At 39.6% G+C, this 23,774-nt stretch overlaps 1 protein-coding gene across 2 annotated transcripts in view; it reads left to right on the top strand.

Annotated features, from left to right (window-relative positions):
* The window catches only part of CHIC2 (cysteine rich hydrophobic domain 2), a 219,135-nt gene that overhangs the window by 32,416 nt on the left and 162,945 nt on the right, over positions 1–23,774 (top strand). Inside the window, exon 6 of one of the 2 annotated variants that reach the window (XR_010068431.1) lies at positions 171–359. Coding sequence is in view for 1 of the 2 variants with exons in the window: in XM_063310570.1 (XP_063166640.1) it covers positions 171–221 (51 nt within the window). In the remaining variant the exon portion in view is untranslated. Of the gene's footprint in view, positions 1–170; positions 4,925–23,774 lie in introns of those variants that run through there. The other variant, XM_063310570.1, reaches the window with a different exon arrangement.

Genomic DNA, 23,774 nt, shown 5'->3' with positions numbered 1-23,774 from the left:
TGTGGCATAAGAGAGCAGCATTTAAAGGAAATTAAAAGCTCTCCTGGGTTTGCCTGAAGTTTGGATTCTGGCCATGGGTGATTCCCTTATCATACTGAAAGCTTTTGCTGAGAAACTTTGAAATTAACAGTGCTGTCCATAACTAATTCTTTTTCTTTCTCTTTTAACAGGTCATTCTTATAGAATTTTTACCAAAGACACCAATTTTCCAACCAGATTAGCATTTGCTTTACATAGAGACTTCCTGAGTATGTTTTATTTCCAACGGTGCCTTGCTTGGTGCTCTCCTCGTGATGATACAGAGTTGGTTCTACAGAATCTTGTGGTGTTCTTCGTTCTTTTCTCTTTCGCTCTCTCCGGTTTTGTTTGTTTTTTTTTGAACAGCATGTTCAAAGTGCATTTTTGTCAAATTTGGCAGATAACATTTTGTGTGGTTTAAATTATTACCTTCCCCCTTTCTGTTAATGAACCCTGGTTTTCAGAGTCTTGAGGTATGGGTATACGTGTGGGTATGTGTTTGAATATGCACACACAGACATACAGGCGTGTGTGTTTATGTATATATACATATATAGCTATTATATACAAATGAAAATAGCTATAAGTATTCTAACCCCCAGATAGACATGTGAAAATTGGCAATCATTTTAACCTATGCACTTGCATCTTGTCTAAATCTCACCATATTTGGCTGGTGATGATAATCTGTTTATCAGATTTTTTCCCCCTCCTCCTCTCTGGGATGTAAAATCAGCCTCTTCTGAGCCAACAAGCAGTATTCCTTCAAAGCTCTAACATCCATTCCCTTTCTACTTTTTCCTGTTTCTTGAAGAAATCCTGTCTGCTCAGAAGATGTTCCTCCTCCAGAAACTTGAACATGGATTGCTGTTTCTCCACTGGAAGACTCAGTGGCAGATTTGCGGGTGTCCAATGGCTAATCCTGCTCAGGATTGTAAAATTGACTAGTATTTCCTAAGAGGGCTGGTGCACGTATAACAGTGGGTAATTTTCCTATGGCTAAGAGATTCGAAGTGGCCGAATAGAACCTAGGGTTTTACAGTCTACTCCTAATCTCTTAATCATGGTGAAAAAATAAAGTGATATTTTGTTTATACCAACTCCATATGTGTTTGTATGGGTGCTTGTGAGGGGGGGGAGTGAGTGAGTGAATATGTGTATGTTGGTGTGCAAGCCAGCATGTATTGTGGTTCATGACATGTAACAGCTTTCCTGTTCCTACTGTTTACCTGATTGAATAGTACACAAGGATGCAAGATGCACAGAACTATATTTGTTAATATTTCAGTAGTTTGAGTTATTGAATGTTACAGTGTTTGGCTCCAACCCACAGAAAGCTGTATTTAAATCCCATTAAAATCATTGGGCTTCGTTAGTTGTTGCTACTGCTATTAAGTTCTATTTATTTCATTAGGGCTTAAGTGCAACTAATATTCTCCTTTCTTTATTTTGAAGCTTTCCCTTGGGTTGGGGCCTTTGTGTGTAAAACATTAACAGCATTGTACCAGAAGCTAGCGATGTGTTGTTAATGTCTTGATTTTTACATCTGTACATCAGATGGATGAATTTTAAAAATGGTTATTTGAATTAATAGTTTACTGAATGTCTGGAGTAAATACTTACTGCATTCTAGCTTCTAAATTTTTTGTTTACATGGTTAGCTTTCTGTTTCATTTTTATTATTTGCACAAGGAAACTTTTTAAGAATATGAATATGTAATAATACGCTGTGGTCAGGCCAGTTTTTAGTTTCTTGGCTGTGCATATCTTCATGTATTTAATGCCTGTTGAATGCAGTTATTTCTGAAACATTGTTTCTGGATTTTAATGTAGGTGAACTATAACATATTTTAAGGGCCTGTTCTTCATGTAGCAGAGCAATAATGTGAATAGCCAACAAATACAGTTTGCATAATATTTGTATTAATGAAATGTTTATCCCACTACAAGAATATCAGTTTTTTTCATTTAAATATGTGTTTTGCTTTACTGTCATATACAGATATGTTTATTGTGTATTTGCCAATGTTTGCTACTCATAGCAGATCGCTAATATATTTTGAATATATTTTGAGACAATTTAAAGCTCTGTTGGCATATCACACCATATAGTGGCTCCAGTACTGTACTTTTATTGGTTAATCTTGTCATGATTCAGCCAGAGTCTGGCATTTTTGAATCTCACTGAGTTCAATGGGAGAGAGTTGAAGCATATGCTTAGCCCCTCTCTGTTACAAAAAACAATACAACTGGCTTTGATTGGATGACATGCATTGTTCTTTGCTTGAAATATGTATCTGGATTCTTTTTAAAATAGGCTAGGTTCCCCTATTACTTTAAGCCATAATATAGTTTGCTTGATTGGGCTGAGTGTGTTGTGCGAATGAAATCATGGTTTGTTTTAGGGCATTAAACTATAGGTTGAAACCATGGTTTATTGTCGGCTTACTGACTACAACCATGGCTTTGTGTGGAAAATGACCAGGTATATATGGATGGATGGTTTCCTGATTTATTTTTGGTTTGATTCTGTACCCCACTGAAACCTTTAACCAGGCCTCAGAAACACGAGTAGACGAAAACAAGGAAAACAAATCAAAATTGCCCCAAAAGCTAAAATTACTTTGCCCATCTAACTTGGTTAAGAAATCATAGTAGGACCATCCCATGGTTGATTACAATACATGAATGCAGCCTATGAAACAGCTTTAAAATGTATATGTAGTTTTAGTCAGGTATTCCAAAACTATTTCCTATCATTCGTGATCTGCTTTTTTCTTAACAAGAGAAACTGTAAAGCGTTTTTCTCCTCTTCTGTGAATGTTCCATAATGTCTTAGAACATATGCACTTTTTAGACACATATTTATAATAAAGACTTGGGCGTTCTCCAACACAGTGCACTTACTGATTTGAATGGGCTTAATTGTGCCTATATCTGTGTTGGCATGGAGCCTTTAAGATAAGAACACACACAAGATGTAAAATTCACTGTTGTTCCTAAATGGAGAGAAAATTGCTGTTAACCCTTAGCTTCTTAGGTCTATCTCTTCACTTCTGTGAAGGTAGGACCTCTTTCCAAGGATCTCTTTTGCATTGTTTAGTTTTCCTGGGGAAAGAAATGGGTAACTCTTTCCGTGTGCAAGAGCTTGGCCTGCATGCTAGAGCTCCTGTATGTGCATATAACCGCTGAATAGATTGAACGTTTGATTCATTATATTAGAAAACTTGGCTTATAAGTATTTTATTCCTCAAAGTTTTTGTCAATCAGAACTTTACATGGACAGTTTTACAGCCTACTTGCAATAGCATAGATGTTTTTGTGATCAGGCCTGCATATAATGCTCATTAGGGCTACAAAGACACTAATGAAATGAGGAGTATGTCAATATTATCCTTCCCTCTTAGTTAAGTGTTGTGTCTGATATAATTTGGGTAATCTGTTGGATGGTAGTACAGCCCCATAACTACTTCTGTGAGTGATCTACTTGTTGAGCTGCCTATTCTGAGAAGAAGGGTTTAGCATGACATGGCAATTCCTTCTTTAATTCAAAAGTCATGCACAGAATTGCAGACGTTGCAGGAAGAGAGCCATGGTAGTCTATGGCAGTGTTTCTCAACCTTGGCAACTCTAAGATGTCTGGACTTCAGCTCCCAGAGTTCCTCAGCCAGCATGGCTGGCTGGGGAGTTCTGGGAGCTGAAGTCCAGACATCTTAGAGGTGCCAAGGTTGAGAAACACTGGTCTATTGTGGCAAAAAATTGAGAATATAGTCACACTTTTTCCAGCTAGCAAGTTTTATTAAAAGGCATAAGCTTTCATGAGCTGGGGCTCACTTCGCAGATGCATAGAGTCACTAGAGTGATGTGGGATTTAAATAGGGGTGAGGTGATGATGTGAAAGATCTTGCCTTTTAAAATTGCTCTAATAAATAGACTTTTTGCATAACAGTGATTTACCTGAATCTAGAAACTGAGGTTGGCTGATCACCCTCTAAATCCATGGATACCTTTGGCTAGATTCACAACGATTTATACAACTGTGTTATTTGGCAGTCTTTTTAATAAGCATGTCCACTCATTTGATTTGGGTTGCTTTATATACATTTACCACCATATCTTTTCTCTTTGGGATTGGTGGGCTGGGTTGGATTTACTTGAGTTACAAGCACAAAACTAAGAGATTGCTAATTTCTTCGTGCATGTCTATGTAATTGATAACAGATTTACATCCCACATGGCGGTGGCATCATGTATAGTAAAGCTGATAATAAAAATGAAATGCGAAGAGTAATGAGGCAAGGAAAAGTATAATATCATTATTGTTCAGATCTTGCATCCACAGAAAGAGTTTTCAGACAGAATTCACATTTATTCAGTTATGAGTGTAACAGAATTACAGCTGGTCCTCAAAACATTGCTTTGCATTTACATTGCTCATTTAAAATAATCGTATGGTTACATGCCTCTATATATGCAAATTACTTGATGTTCTTCCTGCTTGTATATAATTCCCCTCTGAACCAGAGGTACTTGAAGGTACTAAAAGTGGCAGGAAACCCACCCTAACCACGAAGGACTTGTCAGTGCCCTTGTTTTTGCAGTATCAGACAAGTAGCAAAAAGGGTTTCACTGGTTCCTTGATGGGCCAGTATATGGGGCTGATTTTTTTCATCCTAAACTGAAACTATTTTATAATTGTGCAGGTCTACATTTAGAAACGTGTGTTCTTTATGAAATTATCAAAAAAGTTTAAGGCTATACGTACCAAGGTTAATCTTACTAAAGAGTAAGCGGTCCTGAACACATTTAGTAAGCATAAGACTGTAATGTAACCCTAACTTTTTGGACTGCTAATAAAAACAGAACCTCTTATGAGGATTAAGAAAATGCAACTCCGGTTAATCAAGCATTTGTGTGTGTGTGTGTGTGTGTGTGTGTGTGTGTACACACGCGTATCTGTGTATGTGTATTACTTCAAGTATATTCTTCACTAACTGATGATTCAGTCCAGAGACTGAACACCATTCTGCGTCACAAAATACATGTTAGAGACCTACAAATAAAGAAGTCAATAAAATGCTACACGAACAAATAGACGAACAAACTTTTGCATTGGACACACTATCTGCTTTTAGTTTAAAGAAAATTGTAACCCTGGCCATCTTTCCAAATTAATTTTAAATGCTATCTAGATTGTTCCTCTAAGATAGGAGATCTAAGAGTAAGTTCTGCTAAAAAAAAGTCTTGAGTCGTGTCTGACTCTAGGGGGCGATGCTCATCTCCATTTCAAAGCTGAAGAGCCGGCGTTTGTCCGTAGACACTTCTGTGGTCATGTGGCCAGCATGACTAAAGGGAACACCGTTACCTGCCCGCCAAAGCGGTACCTATTAATCTACTCACATTTGCATGTTTTCGAACTGCTAGGTTGGCAGGAGCTGGGACTAGCAACGGGAGCTCACTCCGTCACGCAGATTTGAACCGCCGACCTTCTGATCGGCAAGCTCAGCAGCTCAGCGGTTTAACCCACAGCGCCACCATGTCCCTTGTCTATATAAAGGAGATAGCAAATAATATTTTTAAAAATTTTGGAGTAATTCTTCATTTCTGGGTTCATGGCATCTAGCTGCATTTGCTAATTTTGAATTTAGCCATGTGTTTCAATTGTACCTTTGAACAAAAATAGACCTTTTTAAAAACTCAAATATACTGACAAAATGTCCTTTGAAGACATTTAAAAAGCTTAAGTTGGTTTTAGAATTGAATTGTGTAGTGTTTGATTAATTCCTAGATTATCACGTAATTAAACATCCTTAAAAGGATATTAGGATGTGTTCTTAGTCTGTTAAAGTGCATACTTCTGTAAGAGATATTTTTCACAATATGACTTCTGGCTTGACATCAAGATTTAGGGGATAATGGCTCTTAACCATTTTGAGAAGTTTGTATATCAGAAGTTTCACCAGCATCCCATGATGAATTATATTAGTTTTGTAATATGGCAAAGATGTTACAGTAAAGCTGAAAATTGATTTTTAGCATTCAGCATCAGGTCTTGACATACTGTAACTTTATTCCTGGTCATTTCATAAGGTGGTAGTGGAACTATCTTAGCAGAATTATCTAGACTAGGAAGTTTTAGTTTGGCACCACAAGGTCCTGAAGGCGCACACCAATTCTGCCCAAATAAATTCTGAAATACTGTGAGTTCATTTGAAGTGGTTTATGGTGCTTCAGGCTGGAAAAATGCTGTTGACTGCATTGTTTAGACTCGTGTTTCTTAACTGTGGCAACTTTAAGACATGTGGACTTAAACTCCCAGAATTCCCCAGCCAGGATGGATGCCTGTGACCTCTCCACCAAAGAATCAAAGTGCAAGGTGGCCTTCCCAACAACCATGAGTATTGTAACCTCCCTGAAAGACAACAGGTTGGGAAATGCAGCTGTTACATGATTACATTTTCCACCCCATTGTTGTGCCCAGTTGCGCTTGCCTTCCGCTCTTTTTCCTCTCCATACTTACCCATGAAAGCAGATCCTTTAATTCTGCATATCACTGGTAAACTGCCACTTAGCAATCTTTTAAGGGCATTCCCATGACAAAGAAACTGGGTGAGTTGCCAGCTAGATAAAGGCAAAAAGTGGCAAGTAAGAACTTGGGTAGTTCTTGGAATAGAAATAAAAGAACAGAAGCAGCAAATCCTTGGCAGCAAGGATAAATTAGGAAAGTGCTTTCTGGTTAAGATGTTCATTGCACTGGAATATTGGTGTATAATTCCAGAAACTTGGGAGTATTAACAGTTAAATATACTAACATAACACTTCTTTTTAAAGTGCATTCAGTAGAACAGTAATCCCATGCAGGAGTTGTTCACATTACTGCATGGGAATACTGAACACAGAACTCACTATAAAGCCCTTTAGGCTGATTAAGGTTGGATTTTAATGCGATTCAGAGAGCCCTTCATTTTTCCAGATTTCTTCATGTATGAAAGAGTCTCATCTTACTATAGATACATTTCAAAGAATCTAACTTGTCAGTTCAAGAGCAGCCTCCCATGTCATACAAAATGGCAAACACTTTAGAAATAGAATTTCAAAAACCATTTCTCATCTAGTATGGTGGTCTGCTATTCAAAGAGAACTTTTTAAAAAGGCATATGAATGCCCTTGGGCATGCCTAAAGTGGTGGGTGGGTGGGTGGGGTATGGTGGTGTTTTCTTTCTGGATCTCAGCCATGCTGTTTAGCCTTGTCTTACCCAGCTAATGGGAGCTCTACACTTGTGGCCTTTTGGATTATCATCATTGTATGTCACTGTTGATTTTTCTAGATAACTGATAAACAGGGCACATTTGACTATTTGTGGAAAATCATTTTAATCTGGAATTAACCTTAATGTTCCAATATATTTTAGAGCATAGATATGAAATAATGACGTCTCTCCTTTGCCAATAAAATGCTTAGCATAAAAGATAGGGTGAATCAGTGCTATTGAAGTAATACATTTTAGCTTATTATATGGAGGCCTGATAAAATTGGATAAGGACGTCTTAAGAAAATACGAGTATTTGTTAATCCCTTTTTCTCCTGAAAAATGCTTTTAAAATTCTTTAAAATATGTAGCTGATAATGTGTATATATTCAGACAAATGGAAAGGAGGATTAATAGGGTGGGTTTTTAAAACACACAAAATACACACATTTTAAAACAAATATGATATGGTTGTTTTAAATTGATCCACTCACCAACATTTCATAACTTTGCCTAAATATCAAATAACCATTTCCTGACCTGATCCAGCCTTAGAATGTATTCCACTTAGAAATCTCTCTAGAAAAAAAATGTATGTGTTACAAAGGAATAAAATTGCAAAGCTATCTTATAAAGGCTTGTTTTCCTTTCCTAACTGAATGAACTTTGCATGATTTCACCAGAATGCTTTTAATCGACAGTTTTATTCTTTAGCAACATAGGAAGTTTTCTTCTCCTCAGCTGAGTCTTTAGTCCAGGTAATTCAGTATAGTCTCGCTAGAGCTCTGCATGGCTTCCCAAGCTTAATGAGATGCCAGAAATTGAATTAGAGGCTCTACCACCGTGCTGTGGCCCTTTTCTGGTAGAAAGGTATCTTACTGACTTGAATGACAGGCTATGCTCTTGGGAGGCTAAGCCTTGCTGAATTCGGCGGTGATTACTTTGAGTAGCTACCCACAGGGTTGCACTACCTTATGGTTAGCTGTATAGCATGGTAGGGAACTAAATTTAATGCACATTAATAGTGGGGGGCGGTAAGTCTAGCTTAAATTTTTAAAAATAGGTTGAAAAATGTGTTATGGGCATATGCTAAAAATTCAGAGGATATTCTGATTGGGTGACGGTGTGAATAAAGTTTCTATAAGCAAACATCTTCATACTTTCTCTTAACTTCCTGTTCTTTTTAAGCATAGGTTTCTCTGCATGCTGCCTGACCTGTTCAGAAAAACAGAAGGAACTTTTGATGAAGAAGGTTCTCTTATATGGAATGGAATGCCTTAACAAACTTTTTGCATGCAATTCGTGGGAAGCTGGGGGCAGCAGAGGGAAATCAAAATTATTTTAAAAGTTAAAACTTTTGAAGGATTGAATCAACTAGAGCTGAAAAACCCTGATATGATGCTCAGCAAAATTGTGTGGGAAATTTTTTTTTAGAAGAGGGGTAGAATTAATTCGCAGATGAGAGTCTTCCAAATTCTGTCTTCCAAGCTTAGGTAGAAAAGCATGAGTAGGTATGTAATCAGACATAAGCCGCAACAAGAGCTTTATCGCCAGTGAAATATGTAAAACATTAGATCACGGAATGTTTTTAAACACGGGGAACTCCTATTATTAGCGAAAGTCCAAGAGCATCTGAAATTGGGGTGTCTGCAGAATTCCCAAAGTCTAGCATTAAACTCTTTGTGTACATCTTTCCCATTTTTAGAGTCTCTTTAGATGTGGTCTTCAGAAAGCAACCACCAAGAAAACCCTGCTAACAGTCTCTTTATATGTATAATTAAAAAAAACCCTGGAGCTGCTCTGAACCATGCAGGCTGTTGTAATTTCAGTTTGCAAAGCAGTATGATACAATGTTGCTGAGCAGAAAAGATAGATTTAATGTAGCCAATTGTGCACTCCTCAGAAAAAGAGTAACTGTTCAGCGTGAGTTAATTTTGGATTTTTTCAGCATCTCCCTTTTAGGCTTTGTGCCACATTCTTCCAGACAAATGTGTATTCCGTGCGGACCACTGTTCTGCTAAATGCTCTCAGTTCTCCCTTTGCAATCAAGATTATGTTGCTAAGGAGATCTTGCTTTTATTGGTGCCATTGATTTGTGTTAATACGTTTTGAATACCTCTTGGTATTCTTCCGTAGACAAGGCCAAAAGAAAAACTTCCCCGAGTTTCCCAATTTACATGACAAATGGAGCGGTGGTGTAATGAAGCCGATATAAAGTGGGCAGTTGAAAAGCAACCAAAGAAGGCCACTCAAGTGAGAAATGAAGAAATGTGCCGGGTACAGTCTGGCCTGCCTTTGCTCCAGCTGCAGGAACTGGCTTGGGCTCCAGCAAGATGCAGAGGGCGAAGGGAGAGCGCCTCCATCTGCAAAGACCACCCACTTCTGCAGCCCCGGCTTTCCTTGGATTACCTCACTGGCTTAATACAAACGATCACAAAGCAAAGAGTCTAACTGGGAACGAAGACTCTTCCTCCTTGGGAAAGCGGAGAGAAGCCATAATCTTCCTCATTCTCTTCCTCCAGGACCGTCCCAGCTTTGAACTTGAAGCTAAGCCCTGATGCAGTCCTTGAGAAGTATGAAGCAGTGACGGTGGTAGGGGGATATGAAGCGCAGGTTGAGTTAGACCCACCTGTTCTTCCAAAATGGAAAAACGGCCGGTGCTCAGCTTTGGGACCACTTAGTTCTGATCGTTAGCTTCATTTGGTAGATGGGTAAATGATTGTGATTCTGCCTGCTATCTAGAAGAGATGATTGTGTTGTTAAGTAGTACCGGTTATGCAGGAATACGGCTCAGTTGTAACTTGCAGGAATCGCTACCTGGGAGAGAGGAAACGTGTACCTTGTGCCAGAAAACACACAAGGAACATACATCTCTAAAAAGAGAAAAGGCCGGGGGAGGGGATCATGTAAATTTACTCTTTGTGGGGGACTTCATATGTTGTGAGAAGGGAAGGATTTAGGCAGCTCTGACCTTGCAGAGGCCTGGTGAGTATGAAGTGAGACTGGATAGCATATAAAAATATCTCAGAGTACTTCAGTTGGCATAACAAAACAAAACGGGGGACGATGGCTCTTTTCTTTTGCTTATATGTTTAAAAATAACATGCACTTAAATAATGAAACATCCCAAATAACATCTCACAACATGAGCTAACCCCATGATGCAGCTGCTAAAAAAAGGTAAATGCTATTTTGGGATGTATTAGTGATCCTAGAGTCCAGATTGAAGGGGAAAAAATGGTCCCACTCTGCCTTGGGGAGGCTCTACTTGGAAAAATGTGTCCTGGTTGGGATCAACTGTCCAGACAGGAGATTGACGAACTAGAGTGAGTTGGTAGCGCTCCCAAGATAGCAAAGGGACTAAGAATGAGGTCCTATGAATAATGATGAAATGGTTATGTTTGGCTTTCAGAAGAAAGGACTGAGTTGTGACTGTAGTCTTCAACTGTGTAAAGGGTTGTACAGACGAGGGAACGGACTTTGGAAGTACCAATACCAATGGGTTGAAACTACCAGGAAGTAGTTTCAGATTAGTTATTAGAAGGAATTTCCAGATTATAAAAGCTGTCAATCCACCAGTAGAATAGGTTGTCTCATGCAGTGGTCTGTTTGCATTCACTGGAGGTCTTCAAGAGAGTCTGAAATGCTTTAGTAGGTCCTACAGGGAGCACGAAGTGACCTCTGAGGCACCCTTCAATTCTATGATCCTACTTGGTATCATTCTTCTAATATAGGTGGCGAATTAAAATCCAAACACAAGCATTCTTGAGCTTTTTTTTTTTTTAAGAAATTGAGTTCTAGAGCCAGGTTCCACCTTAATTAACACATTCAGATTAACATGGCTGTACTTTGAAAAAATTACCACTTGGGGCTCCAACCATGAAACATGTCAGAGAAGTGTTTAACAGGGCTCTTTAATTTGCCAGGGAAAATGAAATTTAAGCACTGAAAACTTTCATGACTATGGTGAAAAATAGGCCATGTCAATGAAACTGCAGGTACAATTCTCATTTTATGTTGACATCTTGTTCCAAATGTTGAAGGTAAAAGATAACTTCATCTGGTATGCCAGTGAAGTGTGGAGGTTAAAGTGTTAGAGTTTATCATTTTAACAGGAGGGGGAAGATGCCCAAGTTGCAATGACCCTCAAACCGGTCATCTGACATGAAGATCAATTAAACAAGGGGAAAAGGTCTGTAGAGAACAGGCAGGATACAAACATAAAATTAGGATTTTTATGGGCGCATTTCTAACTAGCATGCCTGTGGGCTTTATTAAACCCTTTCCTAAAAGTAAAATAATATACTGGCTGCTTTTTCTTCCTGCTATAAAAATATTCCCTGAAATAAGGTTGAGGGACCGGACTTGCTTTTCAGGAAATAGTGTTGAGACGTATAATTTACTGAAATTTCTTGTAATTCATGCAATACAGTTATAGTATGATAGAAATGCATCCTGAGTAAAACTTTTGTATGGGGAATTCAGTGCATGATACAGCTACATAAGGAACATGTATACTGTAATGCCCTTGACATACATGCCTTTCTTTTTCCTTAATAATCTGGTAGTATCTAAATTTCCCTATACCAAGTGGCAAGATTTTTCAAACTCTTATCTTGTTGAGCTATAATCTTTCTTTTCTGGTATGTATGACCTTGAAGTTTCCACACTCCAGTTAAGAAATGTAACATCTGGACTTTCTAGAATATGGGGGCGAGTCTATAATGCCAATAGATCACACTAGCTATCTATATATAAATTTCTGAAAGTAGTCATTTTAAATGACTCATCTGATTTGAACAAAAGGCAAAGAGGTAAATGTTCCATTAAAAACCACTGCCAACGTAATGTTACCATTAACTTTTATTCTCAGCCTTTATTCCACCCTTTCCATTAGCACGTTGATTGCCTTAATTAAGGACCTTCCCTTCCATATGCAGAGATAATCTTTCTGAATGGCTTTCAAAGTACGTGAAACAAAGTCTGTTGTGCGCTTTGAAGATATAAATATATATTCTTCTCCTCTTTCTAGAAAAGGCCTGATCCTGCAATCACAACATTGCTTGCAAGTGATTTCAGTGGTTTTCTTCAAACGAGCAGTTGCCAATTAAAACTTAAACTGTTGTAAGACATTAGAAAAACCAAAGCAAGCAGTAGGGAGTGGCAACTGGACAACTGAGGATCAAATCTGGATTGGATCTCTTAGTATCTCACTAGGACAGTGGGAATGTGTGACATACTACATACTATCCATTGAAGCAATGAGGAGAAGAAGGGGCATGAGAAGCTGAAATAAACCATTAGGGCTTTTGGAAGCCATAATTGTCCCGATACAAACCATTTGAAACACTTGGCACTTGACTAATTGCAGAGCAAAGCATTCACATGACAGATGGAACTATTCCAGAGCCAACTCTGTGTAGGATTATACATTTTTCCTAGCTGTCCCAATTCAAAAGCCTTGTTTTCATCCCAAATAGTACAAGACAAATTGGAAGTTTCTCTTTTGAAATGTTTTCTTTTTGCTAACTATGTTGTATGTGTCTCAGTTTTGAATATTCTTATGCTACTTAAAAAAAAAAAACTACTTGTTTGCCTCTATTCTTTGAAGAAAAACTGTCTACACTTGGGAATGGATTTTGTATGTAGGACAGCAGACTTCTCCAACTGGGTGCTCTCCAAATATATTAGGGTTCCAACTCCCTGACCTCTTAGCCAGGACTGGTCCAAGTCTATGCATGGAGATGGGGCAGCCCAGCACAACTGGAAGGACATTGGAGGAAAGAAAAGACTGCTTTTATATATTTGTATATTTGCATTTGTTTTATGTTTTGTATATTGATGTTGTCCTGCATTTTGATAAAGTCAATTGACTAATCAAAGTGAATGGAATGGACTGCTTCCACCTACTACACGTTGAGCTTAAGGCAGCTTTCTCAAACTTCTGGGAAATTACAACCAAAGGCATGCTTCCTTCTTGTACCTAAGAACGTTTAATTTTAGACTACATAGAGGAAAGAATTACCCAGCTTCAAAAGAATTCATCCTTGTCAGCTGGGAAAAAGAAAAGGAATGGGTTCTTTCCTCCCTCCCTTTGGGATTCTCTGCACATCAATGAGAAATGGGCCTCTACACATGCAGTCCACCTCATAGGGTGTTTTTTTTTCTTTATTGAAGATCCGTTAAATAAGTTCACAAAATGAAAGTTCCTTTGTCCATCCCATACTTTCCCCATAAGGGTTTTCTGAGGGTTGGGAGAACTTTTCTAAATAAAATGGGAGATGGAAAATTTCCTCTCATTTGGGATAGTTCTGCTGTCTCTTCCCACATTTTTCAAGAGAGCCCCTAGTGTCTGCAGTGTAAATCATGGAAGCCAGAGAAACCAGCTAAAAGCTGCATTAGCCATTGGCAGAACAAGAAGACTACTCCTGGCACCAGATTTTGGAAACTTTAGTGCAGAAAGACGATTGATGATAGGGTTGTGTGTCTCTCAAGCTGGTCCCTCAACTCATAGTACCAGTGCAATTTGTTTAACAAAGTCTCCCTTCTACTCATTTAACCCCAACATTTAGCTGTCTCCAGCATTTAAGTAAGATGTTGCTTCTAAAAATGTCTGTCCAAATGTGCGAGCACCCTTGACAACCAGCAATAGGATGGAGTCCTTTGAAGGCAACTTCAAATGCCACTGAGAGACAGAGAAGAAAGCAAGATTTTGAATTTTCTTAGTGATGCTTCCATCCAGTTCCTAAGAGAAGACTTAAGAATGCTATCAAAAACCACTCAGAAAGAGTGCCACTTCCCAAAGAGATAATCTCTGGTATTCTTGTCCCTTCACCCCACCTCCAAATGTTTGTTTTGACAAATCGGTTCTTTTCCTTTATCTCTCTTTAAACAAAAGAAGGTTTTAAAAGCTTAGAAGTCTGAGCCCTCTGAGAATTCAAAAGTTCAGGCTTTGGAACTTGCACTGAGTATATTTATCAAAGATTTATGACAAATCCCCTAGAAGTAGGGAGAATGCTAAATACATTTCAAATAGGCTGGAATTTAGCTAAATAACTATGGATCTATACCATCTCTAGTTCCTTGGCAATAGACATCGCTAATCTCAACAAGAAAGGAAAAAAGTGAAAATCCTGTCTTTCCCAGGATGAAAGTGACATTTCAGAAGTTAGGCCGCACACATCCAAAGCTGTTTTCTCATTCTTTTCTCAGCAACTTTATTCCTTGTTATTTTCCACAATGAAGATTCCATCTTTACCAGTTGTGCATTGTACTTATACACGTCCTCTTGTTTGAAATGTATAGGCTTGAGATGGTAGAATTGGCATGACTCTAATAAAACACTAATTTTTACCAGACTGCCAGAATTGTAGAGAATTGATATTCTCATATTTGAAGCACAAACCATACACACATGTACATCTCCATGTTCTAGAGATCAAGAGCTCTTTTCCCAACCTACTTTTTCAAAGAAAAAGGAATCTCACGTATCTGCCCCACTATGTAATTTTAAAGTCTCCCTGGGTGGGGGGAATTAACTGATTTTTCTGTGCCCCCATTTTCTCCTTGATTAGTTGATTATGTGCCATCAAGTTGGTGTTGACTCCTAGTGACTACATAGATAGATTTTCTCCAGGTTGATCTGTCCCTAGCCTGGTCTTTCAGGTCTTCCTATGGCACACCCATTGCCACTGTGACTGAGTCCTTCCATCTCGCTGGTCATCCTCTTCTCTTTCCTTCTACCTTTCCCAGCATTAGAGCCTTCTCCAGATACCTGGGTCTTCTCATAATGTGCCAGAAGGGGGATAATTTGAACCTGATCATTTGTGCCTGGAGTGAGAACTCTGGGTTGATTTGTTCAATGATCCATTGATTTGTTTTCTTGGCTGCCCATGGTATTCTCAGGAGTTTTCTCCAACACCAAAGTTCACATGCATCATTACTTTTTCTATCCCACTTCTTCAAAGTCCAACTTCCCTTTCCATAGAGAATACCATTGCCTGTGCTATTCTGATTGTTGTAGGTATAGACACATCACGGCAACTGAATATCTGTCATGTTCACTGTTTCAACGTACAGTATACATCATAACGTTTCACACGCCATGGCGCTGACACGCATTTCTGTTTGGGAAGGAGCCGCTGTGAAACCTTGTACCAAGCTCTGTATCTGTATTCATTACAATGGAATGTGTTTGGGTTATTGTTATCTGTTCAAGGCCTTTTCACGCAGACCATCAGAAACCGTTAGGAGAACCTGGGATTGTGAACGTGGGAAGATTCTACGGGGGGGAGGGATTTCATTTGCACCGAGGGTTTTTAGTTTGTATTTGGCGTGCTTTTATCATTCTCAGCTTTCTTAGTGATCCTGCACACTATTCTTTAATAAATCAGATATCTTTGAATTCCTGCTTATGAGTCTGATAGTGTTCTAGAATAGGCAACCATTACAATAACTTTTCCAAGGCCTGAATGGCTGCTCTACCAAGTGCTAGCCTGAAGTATATTTCTTGACTGCCGGTTCCTTTACTGTTGATGGTTGATCCTAAAAGGCAGAAACTACCTACCATTTCAATATATTCACTGTCACATTTCCCCCTTACAATGATCATTATTTCATAATGGAACAGCTAATCCAGTTTGTAAACATTTCCCTATCTTGCTTATATCAAGAAATAACCTCTTGTGGACTCATTGTGAGAGAACTAGGCTGAATAGGCAACCTGAAAATGATAATTGAGATCAACCAGTATAGCTTCTAAAATCCTGAAGCACTTCCCTCTGTCAGTTATTTATAATAGCTACTATTGAGACTGCTACATGCAATCAGGACTTCACGATCAACAAGAAGAATTTTATCTAAATCCATAGATTATGCTGGTGTCGGTGCTTAATTGTAACACTTTGGTCTTTGAAGAGTTGCCATTGTAGTACAGCGTTGCCATCTGTAGAACATATTTTTGTAGCATGCTGATAATCAGTGAATGTTCAGGTTTTTCCAGTCTAGCAGATGTTCTCTTTCTTTTCTTTTCCATCACCAGAATTCAAGCCTAGTCAAAAATCTCTTTACTGAAGGCCCAGTGGAGAGGACATGTTAACCCTGCCACACCCAAACTATGTTTCTATAAATGTCCTTCTATGTAATCAGTGGCACCGTTCAAGCAACCAAAGAGCACATTGCCTTATAACAACAGCAAAACTCTGATACACTGACTCTCTTACCCACTTTCTTCTTTTGCAATCACAAAGAAGAAATTAAAAGTCCTCCATTTTTGCCTTTGTTTTAACCACAAGGCACTCTGATAATTGTCTATTCAGTTTATGGCTGTGATAGCTCTTGGAATCTCATATCATCCATCTGTAGAGAGCTAGTAATAAATGCTGCAATAAATGCTGCAAAGTGAGGATCAGTGGCCAAGATGGACCCAGGGGTTGCTTGTGAAGCCAAGTAGGGGCCTGCTAGAACCACCTAATGGAGCAGAGCTTAACACAAGTTCCAAAGTAAAGTAAAAGAATATCTTACTCATTTTCATTCTTGGTTGTTACACCCATCTTCAGTGGAAAATGAAGTTCCTTGTATCTTCTGTTCTTTCTAAACTTAATTCACCCTAAACTCTCAGCCCTAATTGCGGCCAAGAGCTGCATGGAAGAAAGTGGGAATTCCAGGCCCACCACATGGCTCCCAGAGATAGAGAGAGAGCAGCACACAGCTGTGTGCTTTGCTCCCAGTGGAGAAGGAGGAAGAGAGAGAGAGGAAGTGGGTGTGGCAACAAACAACTTCCTCAGAGTTGCATCGTGGGATGAACTCAATTTCGATGCTAATGCACATGCTAATGAGACATGCTGGATTTGCCAGGACCTCCAACAGCTTGTAGGTTGCTTGTAGACTTACTATAGGCAGGTCACCTTCCTTGATAGTTGCACCTCCATGTATCCAAGATCCTAAAATCTGAGGTAACCCAGGAAGGATATAAGCAGGCTGAGTTTGTAAGTGGTTTGGACCATCTCTGGTGCAACTATTTGATTTAAGATGCTTTCATTCTGCTGTGGGGTGGCTGGAATGGACAATAGGATTCCCTCCTGGATTTATACTAGCCTGTCATGGTGAATATTTTCAGTTTCTGTCTGGGGAGGCTCCTTACCATTAAGGGTTCCCAGGCAGTCTGATACTTGAATGTAGAGAAACAGTGGTTTGTTGAAACTCTCAGAATAAGAAAGGGAATAAGAAAAGATCTGAACTTAAAGTTTAATTCTGATTCGTTCTCAGCAGCCATGGTCTAGGCAAACCACCCTCCCCTCAATATAGGAAACACAGGGAAATATTGTTTATTTTGAGAGTAAGTACTTAGTCCCCCTTCTGGTGGACAAACCATGGTTTCAGGATTGGGAAAATGTTCTTTTTAGAGGTTGACATCTTTTCCACTGTTCTGAGAAAGTGGGTGGTGGTGGGGACCCTGAAAAAGAAATGCTGCATTTGCCATGTTATTATAAATTTGTCCTTTTAGTTACAAATAGTTTGGTAGTACACAAAGATGAAATTTCAGTGGGCTTAAGCTCCACAGGTAGAATAACTTGCCTTTAGAATAGAGAGATTCATAGATAAATAAGAAAAGCACATAATTCCACTAACTAAAATAAACTACACTGATCTGAGTTCAGTACACCAGTCCCCACAAGCTTGGCCATGTCATATGTCTGTTTCACCTTAAGTCCCATGTCTGACTGGTTCAATGCATATCAAGTATTTATTCGGCCACGACTAAGTCATGTGACTGTGGTGCACAGTATAATGCTGATAAGTCTTGAAAAAAATGTACTCATACAACCAAGGCCACATTTCTTCCAGCTGAGGCTCAGCATAGATCTGCTGAGTATGCATAAGATACAAGAGTCCAAGATCCTGTTTATTAGATATAAGTGGGTCTGATTTGGATGGGTGGGAACATGGATTCAACAGTCCAGTCACTCACAATCCTAAGGCAAAGGAAGCCCATACAAGTAACAATTAGTTAGAGGGAAGTGAATTGTTAAATGGTTTATTGTTGAATGAATATATTTTACTTGGTTATGACTGTTCAGGTAGAAGGTCGTAAGGTCAATTTTTTTTAATCAGTTCAGTTGTGTCTGATTCTCAGAGACTGCCTGGACAAGTCCCTGCAGTTTTCTTGGCAAGTTTTTTCAGAAGTGGTTTGCCATTGCCTCCTTCCTGGGGCTGAGAGAGTGTCATTGGCTCAAGGTCACCCAGCTGATGTTGCGCCTAAGGCAGGACTAGAACTCACAGTCTCTGGTTTCTAGCCCAGTACCTTAACCACTACAACAAACTGGCTCTCAGTTTGTCAACAGTCAAAGGCTTTTGAAGTGTCTCTGAAAAGATCCACCAAACATGGCCACGCCTTGTCTCTAAGGGAGAATGGGAAGGGCAATCTCTTTGCACTTCCGGTGTGTGGTAATTTGTGAGATTTATGGAACCGTGCAAAAATGAGTCACTGGTGAATTAGGAGAACTCTAATCCTCCTAGCTCCCAGCAGAGAAATTAGGAAGACAGTTGCACTGAGTAGCAAGCACCCCAATATCTCCCATTTTGCATTTCACCTGGGGATGGGTTGCCCAACTGAAGGGAAAAAAATACTTTGAAATAAACATTTCCAATAGTATTACAGTGACTTACTAATATTTAGGCACCCACTGTTTTCCTTCCTGGCTTCAACAAACAGTATTTGGCAAAGTTCTCTGTTTTTCTGAAATTGATAGGAAGTTAAGAAATGATAGAACTGAGGGCATCTGCAAGGACGGGGGTGGTTTAAAAAAAGTCAAGATAGTAGCTGTGATGATGCAAGTGAAGCCCTGTCCGTTTTTAACATGTGTCGTTTGTGCTTCAATTACACAATCACAGCTACCATCTTGACATTTTTTATCTCCCCCGTTTGGATGTCCCTGAATAGGTTATTTATCAAAACTGTCCCTTAAGGAAAACTGAAGTGAATATATTGGTCTCTAGCCGATAAAAAGCTATTCTTTTGCCTACCATGTATCTAATTTTTCAGAGGGAGGTAACAAGACTCCCTGCTACTACCAAGCACCCCAGGAAATGCTTGACAGCCTAGTGGCAAGGAGTTTGCAAGGGGATCAAGTCCCCGTATCTGTAAGAAGAACCTTGAAGAACAGGAGGAAGAGCCATAACCAAGACAATGGTCAGATAAAAGAAATTTGAGTCCGAGGCAGAAATGTAATTTGAGAAAGCATCTCAGACTTGACCCTCCCTAGTTCTCGCGAAGATAAAGGGAGGGAGGGGGGAAGCTTATTCAGACTCGCAAGATTCTGTTACTGTAACCTTATAATAAAAGTAATATTAGCATTCATAACTTTGGTTTCCTAGTCTGGTCTACCTCAAAAGGCTGACAGTATCCCATTATCCTTACATGGCCTGACTGCTTGCAGGTATGTAGTGATTAGATTCCCACCTACTGCCCACGGCATCGTCAAGCCTAGATGAGCTTTGCATGGCACTGAGATTATTGGAGGTATTTTGTTAGAATCTGGGCTGACATTTTTTAAGTGCTAGGTTCAAGGGAAATAGCAAGCTTTTAATTTGGATTAACTATTTTTGGTTTTACATCAGCCTGTAATCTAAATTTAGCATGCTTTAGCTGAATGGCTGTTTTTTGCAAAGAAAGGGGGGCCCGCTCCCACCCCAGGCCAAATATTTCTGATATTTCTCATTCAAAACAAGTTGAGCTAGTCTTTGTTAGTGAGGGGGAAGCCTGCCTAGTCTGCTTCAGTATTACTGAGACTGGATCTGGAGTAGATTAAGCTAAAATTGCATCCCTGCCAGGATGTGGCCTCCTTCAATCAGTGCAAATTGCTGAAAGGGTGGGGTGGGAGAGATTAGGTCACTGCAAGTGATCTGGGTCCTGATCCAAAGCAGTGTTAGTGTTAGTTGGGAGAGGTGGACAATCTTGTGCCTGACCCATCTGTTCCACTTCCATTTCCATTCGGCTTCGTTCCTGGGATTTCCCACTATAACCTAAAGGATGTAGAAAGAAGAAATCATACCAAATATGTACAGTCACTTCATGTGATTGGCTGGGCAGCAAGCCTCTGAAATCTCTGGAGGCTTGTTAGTCCTGATGTTAGAGGCATTTCCCCCTCTGCTTTGGGCAGGCAGCCCGCAAAGTAATCTCTAGAGACACCCTTGAAATTGGTGGTCACTTGCATGTCATATGGCATGGAAGTAAACTTGTGGTTAAAGCCTCCCTCCTGGGATCAAGAAGGTCCAAAGTTGAAAATAATGATCTTCCATAAACACAACACAGCAACTGCTTTGATTAAGAAAACATGTGTAGTCTTCAAGTGAAAGCAGATGGACATCAAAATGGCAATGGTAAATGTGATCAGTTTTGAAGCAACCCAACCAAAAGTCTTGGCTTGGGTAGATTGAACTAGCTTTTTCCATGCTTTAGAGAAAGTAAGGACAAATTTGTTTTTTTATAGCTGGGAATCCTCCAAGCGCATGCGTGCACATGGACACACACACACACACTCTGTACTCTTGCCAAACTTTAGTTAACAGAGATGAAAACAGTAATTAAAGTATTCTGCTATAAACACCAGAAATGCAAAGCACCTATACTTGCATATTTTCATTCTGACTCATTGTTTTCCAAAACAAAGCATCATTTTACAAAGCAAAGCATTGTTTTTCCAAAGCAAAGCATTGTTTTTCCAAAGCAAAGCACCACAAACATGAAGAGCATTGTTATGTCACTACTTTTTAAAAAAATAAAAGTACTTCACAGAAGGTGTGGCTTGATTTTATTTACATATGTATTGATGTTTATATTGTTGTTATCTACATGGTCTTCCAGGAGGTTGTTGTCAAATCCTGGTCTGTGTGTGTGTCTGTGTATGTATGTCTGTGTGTGTGATTCATCTATCATGGTGAATAGAGTAGATCAGTGTTTCTCAACCTTGGCAACTTTCAGATGTGTTGACTTCATCATTCCCAGAATTCCCCAGCCAGCAAAAAAACACTAAACCTTTTATTTTCAGAAAAGTGTTGACATTTGGCAATGTATATTGGTGAATGGAAGAGGTGATGAATGTCTGAAAAGCGGCATGTCTTCTCTATCTGAGGCAAATGGATAAACTTATGATGCTGTCTTAAAATGATTTGGCAAGAGCAGTTCACATGAGGGATTCCACATAGATCAAAAGGTCTTTTCTCTGATAATCATTCAAACTTAAAAAGCAATAAATGTTCTGTTTCAGTTAAACCTACTTACAGAGGTGTGTGCAGACCATCAAATCTGGTTTAAAGACATGGATCTGGAATTCAAGAAACAGACAAATTCAAACTGGATCATTCCAGAGGTAGCCTGATCTCATTCAAAACCCCAACCCATTGTTTTTCAACCTTGGCTACCTTAAGATGTGTGGACTTCAACTTCCATAATTCCCCAGAATTACCTTGCTGGCTGGGTAATTCTGGGAGCTGAAGTCCACACATCTTAAAGTAGCCAAGGTTGAAAAACACTGGAGTACATGATCTACTATTATGGTGAAACTTCTGAATTTCCCAGTCTATGATGAGCATTTTACTGTGACATTTCTCCCCACCTTTGTAGGCTGGCTGAAAAGGACTCCAGGACTTTCCATCCTTGTCTATCATCTACTAGTAGGCAAAATTAAAAGTGGGAATGGTCTTAGCAGGTGAGGGCAGAGAATCAGTAGAGTAAGAGATGAGGACTTCTTTGTTCTGGGCCTTTAAGCAGTTCAACTGTTGCATACAAACACATGGATATAAAGCAAGGAGTATATCCTTTCCATCTGGTGGGTGGGTTGTAGAATTTCCATTCCTAAAGAGGAGACTGTTGCCCCAAAATTTCCAAGACCTGAAAAGAAAAATTCAGACCCTGGACTAAGCCCAGCTTGAGTGTAGAAGCTTTGTGATCATGACTCAGAGACAAGAGGCAAATCTGGTTTCCTGTTTGTTAGTTGGTTTCAATTTATATGTCCACCCATCTCAAATACATGACTCTGGGCAGCTTACAACAGTGGTTAGTACAGTCAGTCCAGGAGCTGCTCATCAGGAACAGTGGCAGTGGCAACTTCCTTTTTGGGTCACTAACTAAAAGAGGGCATTCACACCTGGTCTGTTTCTGTCGCTTAGATGGCTCTTCTTCCTACTAGGGTTGCCTGTAGACTAGAAAAAAAATAAAAATCTTGCCCAAAGGGATGAATGTGTGCTGGCATCAGTAAATAAATCACTTTTGGAGCATGGAGAGGGGTTGGTGAATATTGGACCAGATGGGGATTACTGGGCAAAACAGTTTGTGGGAGGAGAGCTGTGTCAGTCTATGATGGCAAAAAATCAGGAATCTGGTAGCACTTTTTCCGACCGACAAATTTTATTATAAAACTTTTAATAAAAGGTGTCTGTTGGAAAAGGTGCTACCAAACTCCTGGGCAAAAGACAGTGGACTAAATTTCAAGATCAAAAAGACAGAAAACTTAACAGATTCCCAGCCGATTTGTACGTTGCCAACTTACCCTATTGCATGTTCATCCCTTTGATGACCCAGAATACTGGCATTTTGTAGCCTTGTTATGGCTCCTTACAGGGGTGCAAACAGAATAATCAGATTTACTTGTAGCCTTTCTTCTAGGAACTCCAAGCTGCACATGTGGTGACAGGCCAAAGTCACAGGAAGGCCATGGCTCAGCTGAAATGTGAAGTTGGGTGTCCATGCTCCCAGACCAACTCATAGAAGAACATTAATCAAAGATGCACCTTTCCCTTTCCCAAAACAACTGAATTCCCCTTTTATTTTGGAGGGCTTCTCAGTAGGGGTACTAATATGAGCAGAGTAAGCTTGCCACATTCCTAGATGGTGTTTGTGTTGTTGTTTATTCGTTTAGTCGCTTCCAACTCTTCGCGACTTCATGGACCCACGCCAGAGCTTCCTGTCGGTCGTCAACACCCCTGGCTCCCCCAGGGACGAGTCCGTCACCTCTAGAATACCATCCATCCACCTTGCCCTTGGTCGGCCCCTCTTCCTTTTGCCCTCCACTCTCCCTAGCATCAGCATCTTCTCCAGGGTGTCCTGTCTTCTCATTATGTGTCCAAAGTATTTCAGTTTTGCCTTTAATATCATTCCCTCAAGTGAGCAGTCTGGCTTTATTTCCTGGAGGATGGACTGGTTTGATCTTCTTGCAGTCCAAGGCACTCTCAGAATTTTCCTCCAACACCACCATTCCAAAGCATCGATCTTCCTTCTCTCAGCCTTCCTTATGGTCCAGCTCTCGCAGCCATATGTTACTACAGGGAACACCATTGCTTTAACTATGCGGACCTTTGTTGTCAGTGTGATGTCTCTGCTCTTAACTATTTTATCGAGATTTGTCATTGCTCTTCTCCCAAGGATTAAGCGACTTCTGATTTCCTGACTGCAGTCAGCATCTGCAGTAATCTTCGCACCTAGAAATACAAAGTCTTTCACTGCTTCTA

This window comes from Candoia aspera, chromosome 8, assembly GCF_035149785.1.
Source record: "Candoia aspera isolate rCanAsp1 chromosome 8, rCanAsp1.hap2, whole genome shotgun sequence".
NCBI lineage: Eukaryota > Metazoa > Chordata > Lepidosauria > Squamata > Boidae > Candoia > Candoia aspera.
Note: the sequence above shows the minus strand (reverse complement) of the source record. Positions and strands in the feature narration are given on the sequence as shown.